Below are 19,253 nucleotides of genomic sequence, written 5' to 3'. Positions count from 1 at the left end.
TCCGGGTCCCAAGCAGCAGGTAAGGGCACCCGGCTTGCGCTGGGACCGCGGCGCCAGGGCCGCCCCGGAGCCGATTTCCAGAGGGCGGCACGGGACCGGGAGCGGCGCGATGCACCCGGCGATTCTCCGCGCACCTGCTCCTGGTGTTTCTCACCAGCAAATCTCTCACTTGAATTCTCAGGCAGTACCGGATTATCAGGAGACAAGCTCCCCAGCGCTCCCCAACAATGGCAGGTAAGAGCAAATGCGAATGAAAATGCTGCTCACTCCAGGCCTGGGCGCTGGGCACCTCAGGGATGGGGCCTCTCTGCCGTGTTTGCTTGGGACACTGAGGTCTTAGTTTTCCAAACGACTGAAATTACCTCAGTAAGTGATGCCTCAGAAAACTCCAGCCTCTCCAAACACTGTGTGTCCAAGTGCCCTCAGCTCTATCAAAAGGGATAACAATCTGGCAGCTTTGCAGAATCAAACTTAGCAACTTGGGGAGCTTGCATCTCCAGCCACTGAACTCCCTGTTTGCTGGAGCTGGCAGGAACAGCAAAGAGGTGACTACTCCTGGTATTCCAGAATAAGATATATACAGGGGTTTAAAAATTTTGTACGTGTGTTGAATTTATGATAGCATTTGACCTGCAAGTTTTATTAGTCTTTTTTGCATAGCTCTTGTTTCATGGACACTATGCACCCTGGAGAAATAATTACCCCTTGTCATTTAGGTTAAAAATGAGCTGTTATTTCATCAAATATTCAGCTTGGCTTCTACTAGATATCCCTGACACCGTAAATTTGCCTGTCGCTTGGCAGGTGTTGTTCTGAGCTGTGCATCCAGAAGCTATGTCCCAGAGAAACTGAGCTTAGGAGATGCCTGAGCTTTGGTCTTGGCAGTCAGAAAGCAAGAGCTGCATGTTTTACAGACCCTGTCATGTTCAATAATCCCTATAATTTTAGCTGTCTGGTTATCTATAAAAAACTCCTACCACACACAAAATATTTCCTCTTTCCTTGTTGACTGAATAGGAGGGGCAGTGTTTTCCTGATGTAGGGCAGTGTGATCTGCTATGGAATACCCCCTCTGTCCACTGAGTTCCACCTAGGAAAGCCCAGTGTAGCACAGAATTGATGGGCTGGGCACATCCAGCAATTAGTGCCTCAGGAGTCACTCACTGCTGCTGAGCAGGGGTCAAATGCTGCCACTGTCACTCTGCTTTCACTGATTTTGGGCCCCTGGGAAAGGACACTACAGAAAAAGCAAGGAACAAGCCCCAACTCTACAAACTCTTCTGCATCTGCCTCCTAAATTCCAAATGGTCGCCTGGTTTTCTTTCTGCCTCCAGGGAAGAAAGTTCTGATAGTCTATGCACATCAAGAGCCTAAGTCCTTCAATGGGTCTTTGCTGAAGATTGCTGTGGAAGAATTGACCAAGCAGGGCTGCAGTGTCACCGTGTCGGATTTATATGCCATGCAGTTTGAGCCCAGAGCAACAAGAAATGACATTGTTGGTGAGACCAGCCGAAATATACCTTTTTCAAAAACCAGTGACTTGTAAGGTCCCTGTCAGATATCAGAAGGTTGAAAAAAAAGTCTCCCTGAAATCTTCCCCATGCTATACAACCCCAACTCTCAGTCTGTCTTGATAGGAGAGGTGCTCCAGCTCTTGGATCATCAAGAGATTAATAAGAAACTTATTTCATTAATAAGAAACTTATTCATGACCAGATATCTCCATTTCTAAAAGTCCACTCCTGAACATGAACTTTGTATCACAGTGAGATTACTGACAGGGAAAAACACATTAGCACGTGTTCATAATCAGTCTCTAAAGTCCATTTCTCATGGGGAGGAAATGTCTTCAGATACATTCTGGGACTTGCTACAGTTTAGTTCACAAGGCTACTACTGCCTCTGTCTTCTGCTAAGAGTGATGATGTGCTAGTTGAATCAGTAGAGCCGGCCAATACTGGTTCCCTATCCCTTGGTGAATTTCCCAGTTATAGAGGCTGGAAAGCAGCTCCATAATGCTTACAAGTGCATGATGCCTCAGTAAACCCTAAGGCAGAACAATTAACAGCATTCTCTTAAATCTTCTCCCTGCATCACCAGAGTCCTTAGGTCCTCATATTACACTTCCTGTGTTGCTACAGGAAAGTGAAGGCCCAGAACTCTGAGATCCTACATTCCTCTCCTGTCGTGGCATTTTGCAGTGCCAGATGGTGAGGTGCAGCGACCTTCCGAAAGCGTCTCCAAGGCGAAGCCACTCGGCAGGACCACCACACACTCACACATGCATACACACACACGGACAGCTCCAGGAAATGGGTCCACGACAAAGACATGGGAAGGGTCCTCGTATGGGGTTCCACGGAAGGAGTTTAATGCAGCCACACCCATGAAGGGTTCCAGGGACGAAGACAAAGAACATTGGAGGATCCAGGTTTACATATGAGAGCATCAGGGACCAATGGTCTGAGGGCATGGGGCCAGTACGCAGGCGGGGCTAGGGAATGGGAGCCAATGGGAAAACTCTGAGGGAGCCGCGATGGGGCAAGGGCCAATGGGGGGAACAGGGAGAGAAGAACCTTCTAGGGCAGGGACATATGAGGTAACAAATGGGCGGGGAGGCCAATGGCCAACCAGGGAAGCAGAACTGGGGTACATTAGCAAAACAGAAGAATGCATCCTGGCGGAAGCCTTTTCTGTCACCCTAACCTGGGGAGGATCTTTGGTCTTAGGGACTGTCCCACCAGGGGACTCTTTTTGTCCCTTGATCCATAGGCCCACCGGCCTCCACATGCTCCATTTTAAAATCAAGTCACCATCACCTGAGATGATGCTGAATATCCAACAAAGACAAGAAAGGGGGAAAAACAGAAAGCAGTAACTCAGTTTAGAACTGTGAATAGCAACCTGCATTCACCTCTTATCTGGCTCTGATACTGGATATGGAGCAAGGAATGACTGTTCACTTCTACCCACAGGTCACCTGCACAACTCAGAAGTGTTCAATTACGGTGTGGAGACCTGGGAAGCTTACAAGAGGGGAGGTTTGTCCAAAGACCTGGTTGAAGAGCAGAAGAAGGTGCAGGAAGCAGACCTGCTGATTTTTCAGGTCATTATTTTAAACAGAATTCAGTTGAGATGGTCATTTTATCTCTAGGTAATGGTACAGTAAAAGTTACAGATCAGTAGTACAATTACCTGGGTCATTATTACAGCAAATCCAGTAACTGAGTAGCAAAGTGATGCAGGTTGAAACAACAGCAACCCCAGGAACTCCCCAACACGGGGCCAAACTTCCTGTCTCGGTGCACAATGTCCTATGTGACCATGGATGTCAGGCAGGCTGGCAGAAAGCAGAGCAAGGATTATTTTCTGGGCAAGGAGCTGGGGGCAGCCAGCAAGGTCAGGGAATTGGGCTTTCCCAAGCAGACTGTTCTCATTTGTTGCCAAGTTGCAGAAGCACTACTGGGAATTGCTAATGGATCTTTACAGCCCATCTCTATTGCCCGCTGTGCCAGCGGTGTCCCCAGTGTCTGCAAACCCCAAAGAACTGTGAAGGGAAATAGTAGCCTTACATTTCTTAGTGTGCCTGTTGGCCTTAGACATCTCTAGATATATTCCTCTGTCCAGTGTTAGATTAAATTTAGGATGGGGCCATATCTCAATGAAGCATTTCACTGTAAGTCATTGTCATTTTCACACTCTTGCTTCCCAGATGAGAACAGTAAGGCATGCCCTGAAGGAAGTGGTTGCTTGCTACTTTCTGTCTAGAATGCTCTGAAGAGTTGAGTGGGTTCTGGTGCAGAAAAAAAACAAGAAAAGAAAGAAATTTAAAAAGCCTCTAAGGGACATCATAAAGGAATTCAAAATTTGCTACAGACTAAACTCACCACTTGTAGTGACTGTGGTGTTTGCCCTGTGTCCACATTGTTTCCACCTTGAATTAAGCCACGTGTGGTTACATGTTTATAGAATTTCTTCCTCTGTGTGCAGTGTGTACAAAGGTTTAGGAGTAGTGATGCAGCCTAGTATAAGAGCCCATAAAGCAGTGAAGATAATGCCACAAAGACATGATAGCTTTGGAATGCAGTCTCATGGGCTAACTGGAAGAGCTAGAAACCAAGGGTCCAACTGTTAAAGACGTCTTTTTCTTCTCAGTAAAGGGATTTGGGGTCATGATGTCAGCAGGGTTTGAAAAGAAGTCTTTCCTAAGATCCCGCGGCATTTGTCAGCAGACTGTCAGATCAGAACGGATCACCAGATGTCAATGCTGCTGATAAGATATTAGATCCTTTTGCATTTTAGCCATAGGAGACATGATTCTGTACAGTCGTAAATCTGAACTAAATGGCACCCTCCTACTTCATCAAATTCCAACTTTAATCTGGATGGGAGCCCTCACATGCAGCACGGTGTTGGTGTGCTGCAGGTGCTCAGGTCTGGCCCTGACGTTACTGCAAACAGCAAGCACTTCAGTTCCTTTTGCCAAGCAGAGTTACTGCCTCTCCTGACAGAGAGCTGCAAGAAGGCACGTACAGGATCTGAGCAGGTTCAGAGGACAGGATTTGTCCTGGAAACCAGGCCTAAGGGTGACCCAGACTCTCTGTGCTAACCAGGAAATTTTCTCTTTGCCTAGTTTCCCTTGTTTTGGTTCAGCATGCCTGCGATCCTGAAGGGCTGGATGGACAGAGTCCTGGTCCAAGGCTTTGCTTACGATTTGTCAAAGGCTTATGATGGTGGTTTGCTCCAGGTACGTTTTTGGAATTGTTTTATTAAGGTCAAGGTTTGCACCATGTCCTTTGGGGCCTTGGTCCTACTTTTCCATTGTAGTATTTAAAGCTCTCACTTTACACTGCTCTGAAATAATGCTTCAGTAACATGTTGTGTAACTTTCTGGGCTGCTCACACTGTCTGAAGGATAGGAAAATAAGGAGACTGCAGCAGTTCCTGAAGATTTAAGCGATCTCCTAGAGATCTTTATTGGCCTACTATATGGGCTTCATCATTTATTAGGAGTATCAGAGTGCACTGTGATCACATACAGCTTGCAAACTGTTTAAGTCGATCCATTTCCTATAACAACAGCCTATCATTCTTCCTACCACCGTAGGACTGCTCTTATCTGTAATGACTGACACAATAGAAGAGGTATCAAAGTCCTGTTCTGGGATTAGATGTTAAAAGTTGAACTATTAAACTTAACCAGAAATCTGAATATACTCAGAAAATACCCAGAGTATGAGCCTCTGTCAGAACTATCTATTTTGAACCTTTTCTTCTCTGTAGCATTTAATTTGGTAAGAGCAGTATCTCTTGATGTCAATTCATACATTTTTAATTCTCCACAGCACTGGGAATATCCCTGGAAAATTCTGGCCCAGTGTCTGATAGATCTTATTTGGTAACAAATGGAGCATCAAAAAACAATCAATATTAGTTTCACATTTCTTTCACTGCATGTTAATCTCTGTTAGTTCTGATCATCTTAACAATTCCAAACATTTCAGTTTCTTCAAATGTCAGAAATTTAAAATTAAAGAAATAAAATCTAAAAAAAAAAAAAAAAAAAAAAAAAAAGCCTTGCTGAGATAAATAGGCATAATCCCCAATGATTACAGCTGCATATGGCTACATATGGCTGCATATTACAGGCTCAAGACACTTGGGATACTGCACTGGGAAAATATTAGTTCGATTACAGAAGCTAAAACTGAGATGAGAGAAGCTGAGTACGTGGCTAATACCATAGTCACAGAAGCAGAAGAAACATGGTGCTTAAGCAAGGCCAAGTTTGAAGGGGGACTTTAGCAAAAATTTCTGCAGTCAGAGAGGACAGGAATAAAGATTTCCACAGTAACAGAGGGCTTTCCAGCCACAGTTTTCCAAATGTTGCATAACGAAGAACAAGGATCAGCTCTCCTTCACACAAGGGTGTCAGACACATAATTAGTTTTCTTTTTAACCCATCTCTGCCCAAAGCCCGAACACTCAGTCCATTGATGTAATTGTATGACATCGATCTTTGCCTTACAACTGCCAATCGTTATAATGTCTGGGAAGGAAGAGGACACCCCTTCCTCTAGAAATTCATGCTGTCCAGGTTCCCCTGAATATCTCTTGAACTGTTTGGCCACTCCTCTTAAAACATGTCTAACTCAAGCACTGCTTTCCTAATTCTAGGACAAATTATCCCTGTTTTCTTTCACCACGGGAGGAAGCAAAGAGAAGTATGCAACCAGAGGTGATATTCGCTATCTCTTATGGCCCATGCAGGTATAATACAGGAATATTTGGTTACTGTTTGCCATAATTTTTACTATTCCAGCTATTTATAAACAACAGTTTTATTGATTATTTTATACAAAACATAATAAGAAATAATTAAGTTGCCTGCTCCAAGCATCTGCAGGTTATAAACAGGGCCCTAAAATGCTGAGACTACTTCAAAAGTCCACAGAGTCTTAAAGTTGTTTTGTCCCCCTTCCTCCAGCTTGGAATCTGGGGAAAGCTTCTGCTGTCAGCCTTTCCAGTGTCTCTGGTGTTACAGGATTTCCTTTAGCTCAGCCGTATAGGATTTCTGTTCCCTGTGGTTACCCAATTCATGTAGGATGTGGGACAGGAGGGGAGTCACACCTAGTCTCTTCCCCACTACAGATACAAGCTCCCATACCCCTGAGGAGCTGTCCAACTTCAGAGCTCACAAGTAAATGTGACAGAAACATGAAACACAATTCTAAATTCAGAAACACACAGAGGGAAAAGGGCAAGCTGAACTTCCACAGGCACAAGCCTTCATACAGGATCATATGGCTACACCAGAGGCAAAAACTTATAAACAAAACAAAACAGCAACAAAAAAAATCACCAAACAATCCAAGAAACCAGCATAGAAGTAGATGTGAAACACACTGCAGTTCAGGAACAATGAGAAAGTTTAAACCGGACAATGAACTTTTGACTGTCCCTTATCCTTGCAAATTGAACAGCATACAGCATCCAAAGAGAGCAATTAGCAGCAATTTCCTTCCCTTCTCCTGATAAATGCATAGATTTAGAGAACCTGACTGATATTGGGTCAAAGAAACAGAACAGATTTGAATCTTCCATGTTCTTCAAATGAAAGTAAAAAAGTAAATATTTCCTGAGGCATTTCCTTCTTTGTTTTGCATCCAGCATGGAATCATGCACTTCTGTGGTGTCAAAGTCCTTGAACCTCACATCTCTTATGCTCCAGAGCATGCCTCTGAGGAGAAGAGGAAGGAGATGCTGACTGCCTGGACCCAGCGTCTGAAGACTCTTTGGAAGGAAGAACCCATAGACTGCTCTCCTGAGTGGTATTTCAAGTAGCGTTCAGATATGAGACTACAGAGAGAAGATTTTTTTCTCCATTCTTTTGGATGTTCTATCTAAATACCTGAACACTAATGTTCTAATTCAAATACATTTGAAGAATTTTGAATACTGCAGCTAGCAGTTTAACTGACAATATAGCATTTACCTTCACTGATTCCCAAGGGATTCCCTTCAAGGATGGGTGCAAAACTCTCTGTGAAGTTCTCCTTGCTCACATTGCCATCCTGCCTGCTTGTGGTTGATAACACTCGTGGTATTTCATGGCAGATTATACCATTGCTGCTTGTCAAACAGCAAAGTACACGGCCAAGTTTATTTTAACACTTTTTGTACCAGTTGCCACTTTTTTTCCTTTACCAGGGAATATGGTGCCCATACTCAACCTTTAAAAGGCCAAGATTGATTGTGAGAGCACTACACTTGTGCCTTGGAGCAACAAAACCACATAATGAGTAGTGTTGCAAGTGTCTTAAACAACTGGAAACCCTTATGGGCAGCCTTAGGCTTTTACACATACTTACAAGGCAATAGTAAAGCTATGACAGATACTAGAAAAGGGAAAAAATAAGTGCAAATTTTGTATATTGATATGTGCATGAATTGCCTCCCTTTGTAGACTACAGCTCCCATTTGTAAAGTATGCAGCTTCCTAAAATCAAAGGGACGTCTCTATTTTGATTACCCTTAGTAGAGACAAAATGGGATCCTGTTTTTTTCCTGCCCTCTCACACCAGTCATGTGTTCCTGTTTGCTCCCGTATGAAGTGAAGGGCCACGTCTAGCAGAGATATTTCCCAGGAAGCAAAGCTGCCCCAAACTGTAGCCCATGTCTGTTGCAGGGCATGTTAGCCAAAGTTTTCAGGTCACACAAGGATGCTGCTGTTGCAACGCTTTGGAAGCCATCAACTGTGCAGTGACAGTGGGTGCTGAGCTAAGAGTTATTGTCCTTGTCCTGACATGCTTTCAGTGCCTGCTATGCAGGGCACTGTGCTGGGCTGCACATGTGTTCTGACACATGCCTTCCAAAACTCAGGAGAATTTTACCACATAGAAAACCAACAGAGACAGGTCTGTAGTTAATAAGGAGAGACAAAGGAAGTATTACTTTCTTAGTAGCACTGGAAATGTTACAGCCATTTTAAACTAAAGAATGGTTGTCCTTCCAAATCACATTATGCTAAAAGTCAAATGTTACCCTGCCAAACCAGCATTAATTTCATGAGAATGAAACTAGAATTAGGTGTGTAACTTGTAGCTGCTCTTCAGGCTGGGGAGAAGGGTATAAGGAACATGCTTTCCACTTCCATTTAGTCTGAGGATTGGTTTTGTGTTGCTGGTGGTCCTCCTCTCCCACAGATGTCTAGGCAATGCTCTGATCTTTTTCTCTGACAATTTTTTCCAGAAATCATTACTGTATTTCTTTTATTTGATGTTCTGAAATGGCAGGTCAAACATGCTTGCAACTGCAGAACAATTGAGGAAAACAAACAGATCCCCATTTGAACTGTGTTACCAAGAAGCTTCATAGCCTACAGAAACCAAGACTGATATCTTGTGGTAAGGTGCCTTTAATCCAGGTTTCAAAAAACCTGACATTTAAAGCCAGGTATAGTTCATTCTGTGGTTTAATATTTGGTTCCTGAAGCAACATCACTGAGATGAGCTGACTGCTTGCAGAGGAATAGACTAATTATCAAAAGGTTGTGCTGAAATGAGAAACAGCCAATAACAAATACCATGCATAATGCAAGTACGGCTTTTTTTTTTTAAGAAAAATCCTACTGTGTTATTAGATATTTTAAAGCCTAAAGAGCCTACACTTTACAGAAGAGATGCAAAGAATTTAAGCTGAGGATGCCCTTGAATTAGTGCTGGGTAATTGTCTCATCATTCTAAGAGTATTAAAATGCTCAGTTTCATGCCGCCTGAATGCACAGGAATTCCGGTATGTTTGAAAAACCCAGGAAAGAGACAAAAGAACAGCTTCATCCCTAGGACTGTGGAGTCAAAATACCCCATAGTTGTTTCTGAATTGATGAAATGAGAAAGCATTTTGTTGACATCCAACAGAGAGAATAAACCAAGACCTAACCAGCTTGTCCACACAAAAGATTGCCAAAGCTGCAAATACTGTTGTACCCCAGTGAGACACACAGAGCAAAGGTGGTTCTTCCCTGGAATTCAGTAAGAATCCAAGAGAAAATTAAATCCTCTCAATGTACTCTACACATACACCCTTGTATTTCTGTCATCTGTTGCTAGGCCACAGCTCAGCATCTATGGGAAACGTCAGGTAGTCGTCTTCTGAACTTAACTGCAGTGAAAAATTGTGGATGCGGTCAGTCACCAAACACAGTGGTTCCTAAGGCCCTTGGGCCTCCCATTCTGCATTCACACTCTCAGGGGGATGCAGCCCTTCTCCACAAGCATCAACTCTGTTGTTGCTGCAGTTTCTCCCATCGCAGCCCTCTGAGGGCTCAGAGAAAAACAACACAAGTTTTGGTGCACGCATGATCCAAAGCTAGCTGAGATCATGGCTTCTTTCTCTAAAATTACCTCTACAGCATAATATCTTGATGGCTGTTGGACAGCAGGGGGATCAATCAGACCAGATAATGCTTTATTTTTAGATTTAAAAGGTAGATTACAGAAAGATTATAGACAAGTATCTCCTTAGAGTTTTGCCCACTGATGACCCCCCGCCCCAGAGTTCTGGACAGGGTGTGGAGCCCAGAATTAACATTCCAGCATTGAGTCATCTCCGGAAAGCTCCTGTGTGAGAGAACACTCATCCTTGCTGGGCCAGGCAGAGTGTTAAGCCAGGGAGAGCCAGAGAATGATTACGCTCAGGTCCCTACAGAACTTGCAATTCATCAGAGAAATGGAGGAGGAAAAGTCTCTTTAGAGATACCTGGAAGCAAACTACAGGAGGAGAGGAAGGAGAGTTAAAAATTAAACCTTTGTTGGCAAAGCTTACTACTACAATACAGCCCTTAAAATGAATACCAGGAAAACAGATTCAAAGTTGCCTTCCCATTATGACACAAGCTTACTGTGACTGGATTTTTAGTTAAGACTAAGGAGCTAGGTAACCATTCTAGGTTGGTCTGGCACTGTGAAGATTTGATGCTTTTTATTCATCAGTCCCTACAATTTTTCCAGTGGTGCAATGAAACCTGCAAATTTCACACACAGCAATTTTCATCCTGCTGGCAAAAAAACCAGCTACATATCAAAGGTGTGACCTATAAGCACATGCAAATAGATGCCAGTTTCTCCCTTTATTTGCCTAGTACATGCTGGCAAGACCCCACTGAATGAGACTTAAACCTTTTGAACCAAGCAATTCTTATAAATTCAGCCATTTCTCTTCCTTCCGTCAGCCCCATAAATAATGCAAAGCTCAAAAGTAGAAGAACTAAACAAAAACAAAAAAACAAAACAAAACAAAAAGCTGAGAAGTCAAATGTTAAAAAAAGATTTCTGTAATGTTTGGGATTGCAGGAGAAGACCAAAACTGCACAATTGGCCCACCAGAGGTACCACATATGTATTTGCATTTGCTTTATTTAGCTGACAAATGTCCCAGACTCTCTGGACTGCAGGTTCAACAATACTCTCCTTGAGATACCTCACAGTGTGGATGGACACAAAATTGCTGTATTCAAACTACAGTGAGCTCAGTGTGGCAATTCAGCATTTGGTCCTGAGTCTCCTCTTTACAGTAGGTGTGCTCAGCCCTTGCATCGGGAGCTGTCAGAGCATTAAACTCCTGTTCTGTCTCAATACCAGCTGATCCAGAATGGATGAAAAACAGGAATGTTTTGTTCATCATTGCATCAGTTCCACTAGTTCCACTGTCAGCTTTTTTTTGAGGGGAAATGATTGCGCTCAGCTTTTTTTTGCTTTTTTTTCCCCCCCAAGGTCTTGGAAGGAAGCTGTTTATTCAGGTTGTCCAACACGGGGCAGTCTCAATACCCAGAGAGAAACCTTTCCCTTGACAGCAAGGCTGTCCTACCTCTCCAAACCCACAGCCGCCCGCATCCTTCTGTGTCCCACCTGTCTTTGCCATGAGACACCTTTCAGACAGCTGGAAGGGAGGAGCCCCCTGCTCCGGGCAGATGCACGTGTGGGCCAGCCCAAGGCACAAAGGAAGAGCAGATAAGGGTAGATGGATGGTTTAGGAGTTCACATACTACGTTGCTGGGAGAAATGAAGGACGAGCTCTGTACTTGGAGAAGAGCGAAAACCCAGAATAACAAAAATATCTAGAGATGATGTAGGTCTCACATGCGGTCACAGCAGCGGAGGCGCGCTCCCGGCCGAGCGCGCCCTCGAGCGGAGCCGGAGCCGTGGGCGGCGCCGATCCCGATCCCGCCCCGGCGCTGCCCCTAGGCCCGGGGCGGGCGGGCAGCGGGGCCGCCGGGAAGGAGCGCTCCCAGCCCCGGCGCCGGTGTGCTCCGGGCCCCGAGGAGCAGGTAAGGGCACCCGGCTTGCGCTGGGGGCTGTTCCGAAGCCGCTTTCCAGAGGGCAGCACGGGACCGGGAGCGGCGCGATGCACCCGGCGCAGCCCCGGGCCGTGCCGCGGCCGCCAAGTGCCGGTCCGGCGGCCGGAGGAGAATTCCTGCTCCAGGGCTCGGGCCGAGAGCCGGGGGCTTCCCTCCCGCTCCCCAGGAATGCCGACGGCCCGGCCCGGTCGGGTCCGGAGGGTCGCGCTTGGCCAGTGCCCTTCTATGCGTGAGCGCCTGTACTCACACCATGGCGCATTTCCCACTGACACAGCGATTCTCCGCGCACCTGCTCCTGGTGTTTCTCACCAGCAAATCTCTCACTTGAATTCTCAGGCAGTACCGGATTATCAGGAGACAAGCTCCCCAGCGCTCCCCAACAATGGCAGGTAAGAGCAAATGCGAATGAAAATGCTGCTCACTCCAGGCCTGGGCGCTGGGCACCTCAGGGATGGGGCCTCTCTGCCGTGTTTGCTTGGGACACTGAGGTCTTAGTTTTCCAAACGACTGAAATTACCTCAGTAAGTGATGCCTCAGAAAACTCCAGCCTCTCCAGACACTGTATGTCCAAGTGCCCTCAGCTCCACCGAAATGGAAACAAATCAGCATTTTTGCAGACTCAAACTTAGCACCTTTTGGAGCATGTGACGCGTCTGGTCACTGAGCTCCGTTCATGGAGACCTGGCAGAAACAGCAAAGCCGTAACTGCTCCTGAAATTCCAGAGTATGGTGTAGAGCAGGGGTTTAAAGAGTTTATATGCACGTTGATTTTATGACAGCATTTGACCTGCAAGATTTAATAGTCTTTTTTGCATAGCTCTTGTTTCATGGACACTATGCACCCACATCCAGAAGCTGTCCTGCAGAGAAACTGAGTTCAGGACATGCCTGACTTTTTGTCTTGGCAGTCAGGAAGCAAGAGCTGCATGTTTTGCAGACCCTGTCATTTTCAATAGTCCCTGTAAATTTCCCTCTCTGGTTATCTACAAACAACTACTACCCCATACAAGATCTTTCCTTTGTTTTCACAAATTAATGATTTTTAATAGAATTATTAAAATTGAATTACCTAGGCGCAATAAAACTTTGAGCACACCATGGAGCGCTTTAAGCAAAACCTTGTTACATGCCTCTAAGAAGCTCCATCCCAACACACCCGCTTGGCCACTCAGCTTACCGTGAGTCGACTTTGACAGGAGTTCGAGATACACACAGCAGTCTAATCTCTGAGAAAAAAATCCCGTTGCTGTCTATAGAGGTCGCTGTGATGGTGCTGAAGCGGGACAGAGGCATCTTAAACATGTATCCCGAGGCTGTCACTTCCACAGCACTAAACTGAAAGATGACGGCATCCCCCACTGCAGTAGGAAGGTGTTCTCGCAGAAGTTGTTTCCGTGACACTTTGAGGCAATCTATGCCGGCACTGGTTTTTCGGCAGTAGTGGAATCAGACCAACAGAAATGTTGTCTCAGGAGAAGTGGGGGATTGTACTGGTGGAGGGCAGAGTGACCTGCTGTGGAATATCCCCTCTGTCCACTGAGTTCCACCTAGGAAAGCCCAGTGTAGCACAGAATTGATGGGCTGGGCACATCCAGCAATTAGTGCCTCAGGAGTCACTCACTGCTGCTGAGCAGGGGTCAAATGCTGCCACTGTCACTCTGCTTTCACTGATTTTGGGCCCCTGGGAAAGGACACTACAGAAAAAGCAAGGAACAAGCCCCAACTCTACAAACTCTTCTGCATCTGCCTCCTAAATTCCAAATGGTCTCCTGGTTTTCTTTCTGCCTCCAGGGAAGAAAGTTCTGATAGTCTATGCACATCAAGAGCCCAAGTCCTTCAACGGGTCTTTGTTGAAGATTGCTGTGGAAGAATTGACCAAGCAGGGCTGCAGTGTCACTGTGTCGGATTTATATGCCATGCAGTTTGAGCCCAGAGCAACAAGAAATGACATTGTTGGTGAGACCAGCCGAAATATACCTTTTTCAAAAACCAGTGACTTGTAAGCCCCCTGTCAGATATCAGAAGGTTGAAAAAGTCTCCTTGAAATCTTCCCCATGCTATACAATCCCAACTACTCTGTCTTAAAGGAGAGGTGCTCCAGCCCTTGGATCATCAAGAGATTAATAAGAAACTTACTGACCTGACATCAGCATTTCTTAAAGTCTGCTCCCAAAAATAAACTGTAGATTGCAGCCTGTATTTAACTCTTATCTGGCTCTGATACTGGATATGGAGCAAGGAATGACTGTTCACTTCTACCCACAGGTCACCTGCACAACTCAGAAGTGTTCAATTATGGTGTGGAGACCTGGGAAGCTTACAAGAGAGGAGGTTTGTCCAAAGACCTGGTTGAAGAGCAGAAGAAGGTGCAGGAAGCAGACCTGCTGATTTTTCAGGTCATTATTTTAAACAGAATTCAGTTGAGATGGTCATTTTATCTCTAGGTAATGGTACAGTAAAAGTTACAGATCAGTAGTACAATTACCTGGGTCATTATTACAGCAAATCCAGTAACTGAGTAGCAAAGTGATGCAGGTTGAAACAACAGCAACCCCAGGAACTCCCCAACACGGGGCCAAACTTCCTGTCTCGGTGCACAATGTCCTATGTGACCATGGATGTCAGGCAGGCTGGCAGAAAGCAGAGCAAGGATTATTTTCTGGGCAAGGAGCTGGGGGCAGCCAGCAAGGTCAGGGAATTGGGCTTTCCCAAGCAGACTGTTCTCATTTGTTGCCAAGTTGCAGAAGCACTACTGGGAATTGCTAATGGATCTTTACAGCCCATCTCTATTGCCCGCTGTGCCAGCGGTGTCCCCAGTGTCTGCAAACCCCAAAGAACTGTGAAGGGAAATAGTAGCCTTACATTTCTTAGTGTGCCTGTTGGCCTTAGACATCTCTAGATATATTCCTCTGTCCAGTGTTAGATTAAATTTAGGATGGGGCCATATCTCAATGAAGCATTTCACTGTAAGTCATTGTCATTTTCACACTCTTGCTTCCCAGATGAGAACAGTAAGGCATGCCCTGAAGGAAGTGGTTGCTTGCTACTTTCTGTCTAGAATGCTCTGAAGAGTTGAGTGGGTTCTGGTGCAGAAAAAAAACAAGAAAAGAAAGAAATTTAAAAAGCCTCTAAGGGACATCATAAAGGAATTCAAAATTTGCTACAGACTAAACTCACCACTTGTAGTGACTGTGGTGTTTGCCCTGTGTCCACATTGTTTCCACCTTGAATTAAGCCACGTGTGGTTACATGTTTATAGAATTTCTTCCTCTGTGTGCAGTGTGTACAAAGGTTTAGGAGTAGTGATGCAGCCTAGTATAAGAGCCCATAAAGCAGTGAAGATAATGCCACAAAGACATGATAGCTTTGGAATGCAGTCTCATGGGCTAACTGGAAGAGCTAGAAACCAAGGGTCCAACTGTTAAAGACGTCTTTTTCTTCTCAGTAAAGGGATTTGGGGTCATGATGTCAGCAGGGTTTGAAAAGAAGTCTTTCCTAAGATCCCGCGGCATTTGTCAGCAGACTGTCAGATCAGAACGGATCACCAGATGTCAATGCTGCTGATAAGATATTAGATCCTTTTGCATTTTAGCCATAGGAGACATGATTCTGTACAGTCGTAAATCTGAACTAAATGGCACCCTCCTACTTCATCAAATTCCAACTTTAATCTGGATGGGAGCCCTCACATGCAGCACGGTGTTGGTGTGCTGCAGGTGCTCAGGTCTGGCCCTGACGTTACTGCAAACAGCAAGCACTTCAGTTCCTTTTGCCAAGCAGAGTTACTGCCTCTCCTGACAGAGAGCTGCAAGAAGGCACGTACGGGATCTGAGCAGGTTCAGAGGACAGGATTTGTCCTGGAAACCAGGCCTAAGGGTGACCCAGACTCTCTGTGCTAACCAGGAAATTTTCTCTTTGCCTAGTTTCCCTTGTTTTGGTTCAGCATGCCTGCGATCCTGAAGGGCTGGATGGACAGAGTCCTGGTCCAAGGCTTTGCTTACGATTTGTCAAAGGCTTATGATGGTGGTTTGCTCCAGGTACGTTTTTGGAATTGTTTTATTAAGGTCAAGGTTTGCACCATGTCCTTTGGGGCCTTGGTCCTTCTTTTCCATTGTAGTTCTTTAGAGCTCTCACTTTACACTGTGTTGAAGTAGTGTATCAGCCCTGCTTCACACAAGGGTGTCAGCCATATAATTCCTTTTCTTTAACCTATCTCTTCCCAAAGACACACAGTCCACTGTCTAATTGTATGACATCAATCTTTGCCTCGGAACTTCCACTTCATGTAAGGTCTGGGAAAGAAGAGGTCACCCTCTCCCCTAGAAATCTATGCTGTCCAGGTTTCCCTGAATATCTCTTGAACCATTCAGCCACTCTTCTTTAAACATGTCTTAATCAACCACCACTTTCCTAATTCTAGGACAAATTATCCCTGTTTTCTTTCACCACGGGAGGAAGCCAAGAGATTTATTCAAAAGAAGGTATCAGTGGTGATATTCGCTATGTCCTGTGGCCCATGCAGGTATAATATATGAACACTTGGTTGTTGTTTATGTCAATTTTTATTATTCCAACTATTTTTAACAATTGATTTATTCTTTGTTTTATATGGAATATAATAAGAAATAATCAAGTTGTCAGTTCCAAAGATGTGCAGGTCATAAACTGTTACCTAAAATCCTGGGACTACTTTAAAAGTACACTGACTTTTAAAGTTGTTTTGTCCCTCTTCCTCCAGCTTGGAATCTTGAGAAAGCTTATGCTGTCAGCCTTTTCAGTTTCCCTGCTGTTACAGGATTTCCTTTAGCTCAGCCATACAGGATTTCTGTTCCCCATGCTTACCCAATTCATGTAGGATGCAAGGCAGGAGGGGAGCCACACATTACCCTGGCAGTAACAATCAATACACAAAAGTTAGCATTCCTCTTCTAATTGCTACTCTTTTATCAGAAGTGCTGAGCATGGTTTGGGAAATACAGGCGGTAAGGGAAGTTTTGCCAGCTTCTTCCTGATACAATACAGCAGATGAGCTAAAATTCCATGGTCTCCTCCCCACACAGTTACCAGCTGCCTGCTTCTGAAGAGCTGTCCAACTGCAGAGTTTGCAGGTCAACACGGCAAAAACGTGAATCACAACTCTGAATTCAAAAATACGCACAGGGGAAATGGCACATTCCAATAGAGCTGATTCCACAGGCACTAGCCTTCCTACAGAATCATTTGGCTAAGCCAGAGGCAAGAGGTTAAAAAAACCCCCATCTTAGAAGTAGACGTGAAACACACTGCAGTTAGAGACCAATCTGAGGAGTTTCAAACTGGAAAATGAACTTTTGGCTGCCTGTGATCCTTGCAAACTGAACAGTGAACAGCTGCCAAAGGGGACAGTTCTGTGGAATTAACAGCAGCTAAAAATAAATTCCACAGAGCAGAATAAATTAAGCTGCCCTTATCTTTCAGTGTCTTTTATGCCATTCTGCTGAATGCCTTCAATAGTGACTGCCCGGATAGGTAGTGAATTTTTGCAATTTATTTTCCTTCTCCTGATAAATGCACAGGTTTAGAGAACCTGACTGATACTGGGTCAAAGAAACAGAACAGATTTGAATCTTCCATGTTCTTCAAATGAAAGTAAAAAAGTAAATATTTCCTGAGGCATTTCCTTCTTTGTTTTGCATCCAGCATGGAATCATGCACTTCTGTGGTGTCAAAGTCCTTGAACCTCACATCTCTTATGCTCCAGAGAATGTCTCTGAGGAGAAGAGGAAGGAGATGCTGACTGCCTGGACCCAGCGTCTGAAGACTCTTTGGAAGGAAGAACCCATAGACTGCTCTCCTGAGTGGTATTTCAAGTAGCGTTCAGATATGAGACTACAGAGAGAAGATTTTTTTCTCCATTCTTTTGGATGTTCTATCTAAATACCTGAACACTAATGTCCTAATTCAAATACATTTGAAGAATTTTGAATACTGCAGCTAGCAGTTTAACTGACAATATAGCATTTACCTTCACTGATTCCCAAGGGATTCCCTTCAAGGATGGGTGCAAAACTCTCTGTGAAGTTCTCCTTGCTCACATTGCCATCCTGCCTGCTTGTGGTTGATAACACTCGTGGTATTTCATGGCAGATTATACCATTGCTGCTTGTCAAACAGCAAAGTACACGGCCAAGTTTATTTTAACACTTTTTGTACCAGTTGCCACTTTTTTTCCTTTACCAGGGAATATGGTGCCCATACTCAACCTTTAAAAGGCCAAGATTGATTGTGAGAGCACTACACTTGTGCCTTGGAGCAACAAAACCACATAATGAGTAGTGTTGCAAAAGGATATACCCTTACAGAGTGTCTTAAACAACTGGAAACCCTTATGGGCAGCCTTAGGCTTTTACACATACTTACAAGGCAATAGTAAAGCTATGACAGATACCAGAAAAGGGAAAAAATAAATATGAATGTAATGGTATGTGCATGAATTGCCTTCCTTTGTAGACTACAGCTCCCATTTGTAAAGTATGCAGCTTCCCATAATCAAAGTAGAGAGAAAAAGGAATCCTGTTTTTTTCCTGCCCTCTCACACCAGTCAGTGCTGGTGTTTGGGTCTGGAGGGTGTTTGCTTCCTCTCCAGCATCAGCATCAATGGGCTTCCTTGGAGATCTCCAGCACCAGCAGTTGGTGAGCCAGAGTGCCAACCCGAAAGCCTGCAGGAGCACTGTCTGTCTACGGGTCAGGATCTATGCGACAAATGAATTGTCTTGCTCTTAATAGCCAGGATTTTTACCTGGAACTGTAGCAGGATTATTTTTGTGCTTTAGAGTTGTTAACCCTGTTTGTGCATATGGCAAGGGGTGGGTTTCTTGCTTAGCTACTGAATTTCTAGCTTTGACCAGCTCACTCAACAGCTGCCTTTGCACTTGATATTAAAATGTGGCCTCAATAAGAATCCGTCTCCTGAGTCACTGTCAAACGACACCTAGGCCTCTGTGCATCTGCCGTACCTGCTTTGCGTCAGTCTTGTCACACCCCAGCTTTACAGTCCCTTAGGGACTATTTGGATAATAAATGTGCTGAGCCCAGACTCTGGAGGCTCAGTGTAAGCTGATACACCAGACTGGGAATTGCCACCACAGGGAAAGGGTCATATGTTCCTGTTTGCTCCCATATGAGGGGCCACCTCTAGCAGAGACATTCCCCAGGAAGCAGAGCTGCCCCAAGCTGTTGCAGATTGCTGCAGGGCATGTGAGCCAAAGTCTTTACGTTGCAGAAGCAGGAAATTTGCTTTGGCCCAATGGCTCTGTTATAGGAAAAGGAAAGGGAATAAGGAAGAAAGTGTTATACATCTAAGTTGCGGGGAAAGCAGATTCGTGCCTAAAAGACTTAAAGAGAACAACTTAAAAGT

General features: G+C 44.8%; 2 protein-coding genes and 1 long non-coding RNA gene across 3 annotated transcripts in view; 2 read left to right on the top strand and 1 right to left on the bottom strand.

The window, feature by feature from the left end:
• LOC125328941 overlaps window positions 1–19,253 on the bottom strand; it is a 77,603-nt gene that overhangs the window by 28,217 nt on the left and 30,133 nt on the right. The window lies entirely within an intron of this gene.
• LOC125328927 (ribosyldihydronicotinamide dehydrogenase [quinone]-like) lies at window positions 138–7,737 on the top strand. The gene is made up of 6 exons (XM_048310221.1): window positions 138–234; window positions 1,335–1,499; window positions 2,976–3,106; window positions 4,634–4,747; window positions 6,178–6,270; window positions 7,171–7,737. The coding sequence occupies exons 1-6, from the start codon at window positions 228–230 to the stop codon at window positions 7,342–7,344; spliced, it is 684 nt and encodes a 227-aa protein (XP_048166178.1). The 5' UTR covers window positions 138–227; the 3' UTR covers window positions 7,345–7,737.
• LOC125328918 (ribosyldihydronicotinamide dehydrogenase [quinone]-like) lies at window positions 11,736–18,797 on the top strand. Its single transcript, XM_048310209.1, has 7 exons — window positions 11,736–11,827; window positions 12,194–12,246; window positions 13,649–13,813; window positions 14,123–14,253; window positions 15,781–15,894; window positions 16,278–16,379; window positions 17,537–18,797. Exons 2-7 carry the CDS (start codon window positions 12,240–12,242, stop codon window positions 17,708–17,710), a joined length of 693 nt encoding a protein of 230 aa, XP_048166166.1. The 5' UTR covers window positions 11,736–11,827; window positions 12,194–12,239; the 3' UTR covers window positions 17,711–18,797.

The sequence above is a fragment of the Corvus hawaiiensis genome, chromosome 1 (genome assembly GCF_020740725.1).
Source record: "Corvus hawaiiensis isolate bCorHaw1 chromosome 1, bCorHaw1.pri.cur, whole genome shotgun sequence".
Taxonomy (NCBI): Eukaryota; Metazoa; Chordata; class Aves; order Passeriformes; family Corvidae; genus Corvus; species Corvus hawaiiensis.
The sequence above is the reverse complement of the archived record's forward strand: the minus strand, read 5'-3'. Positions and strand labels throughout refer to the sequence as shown.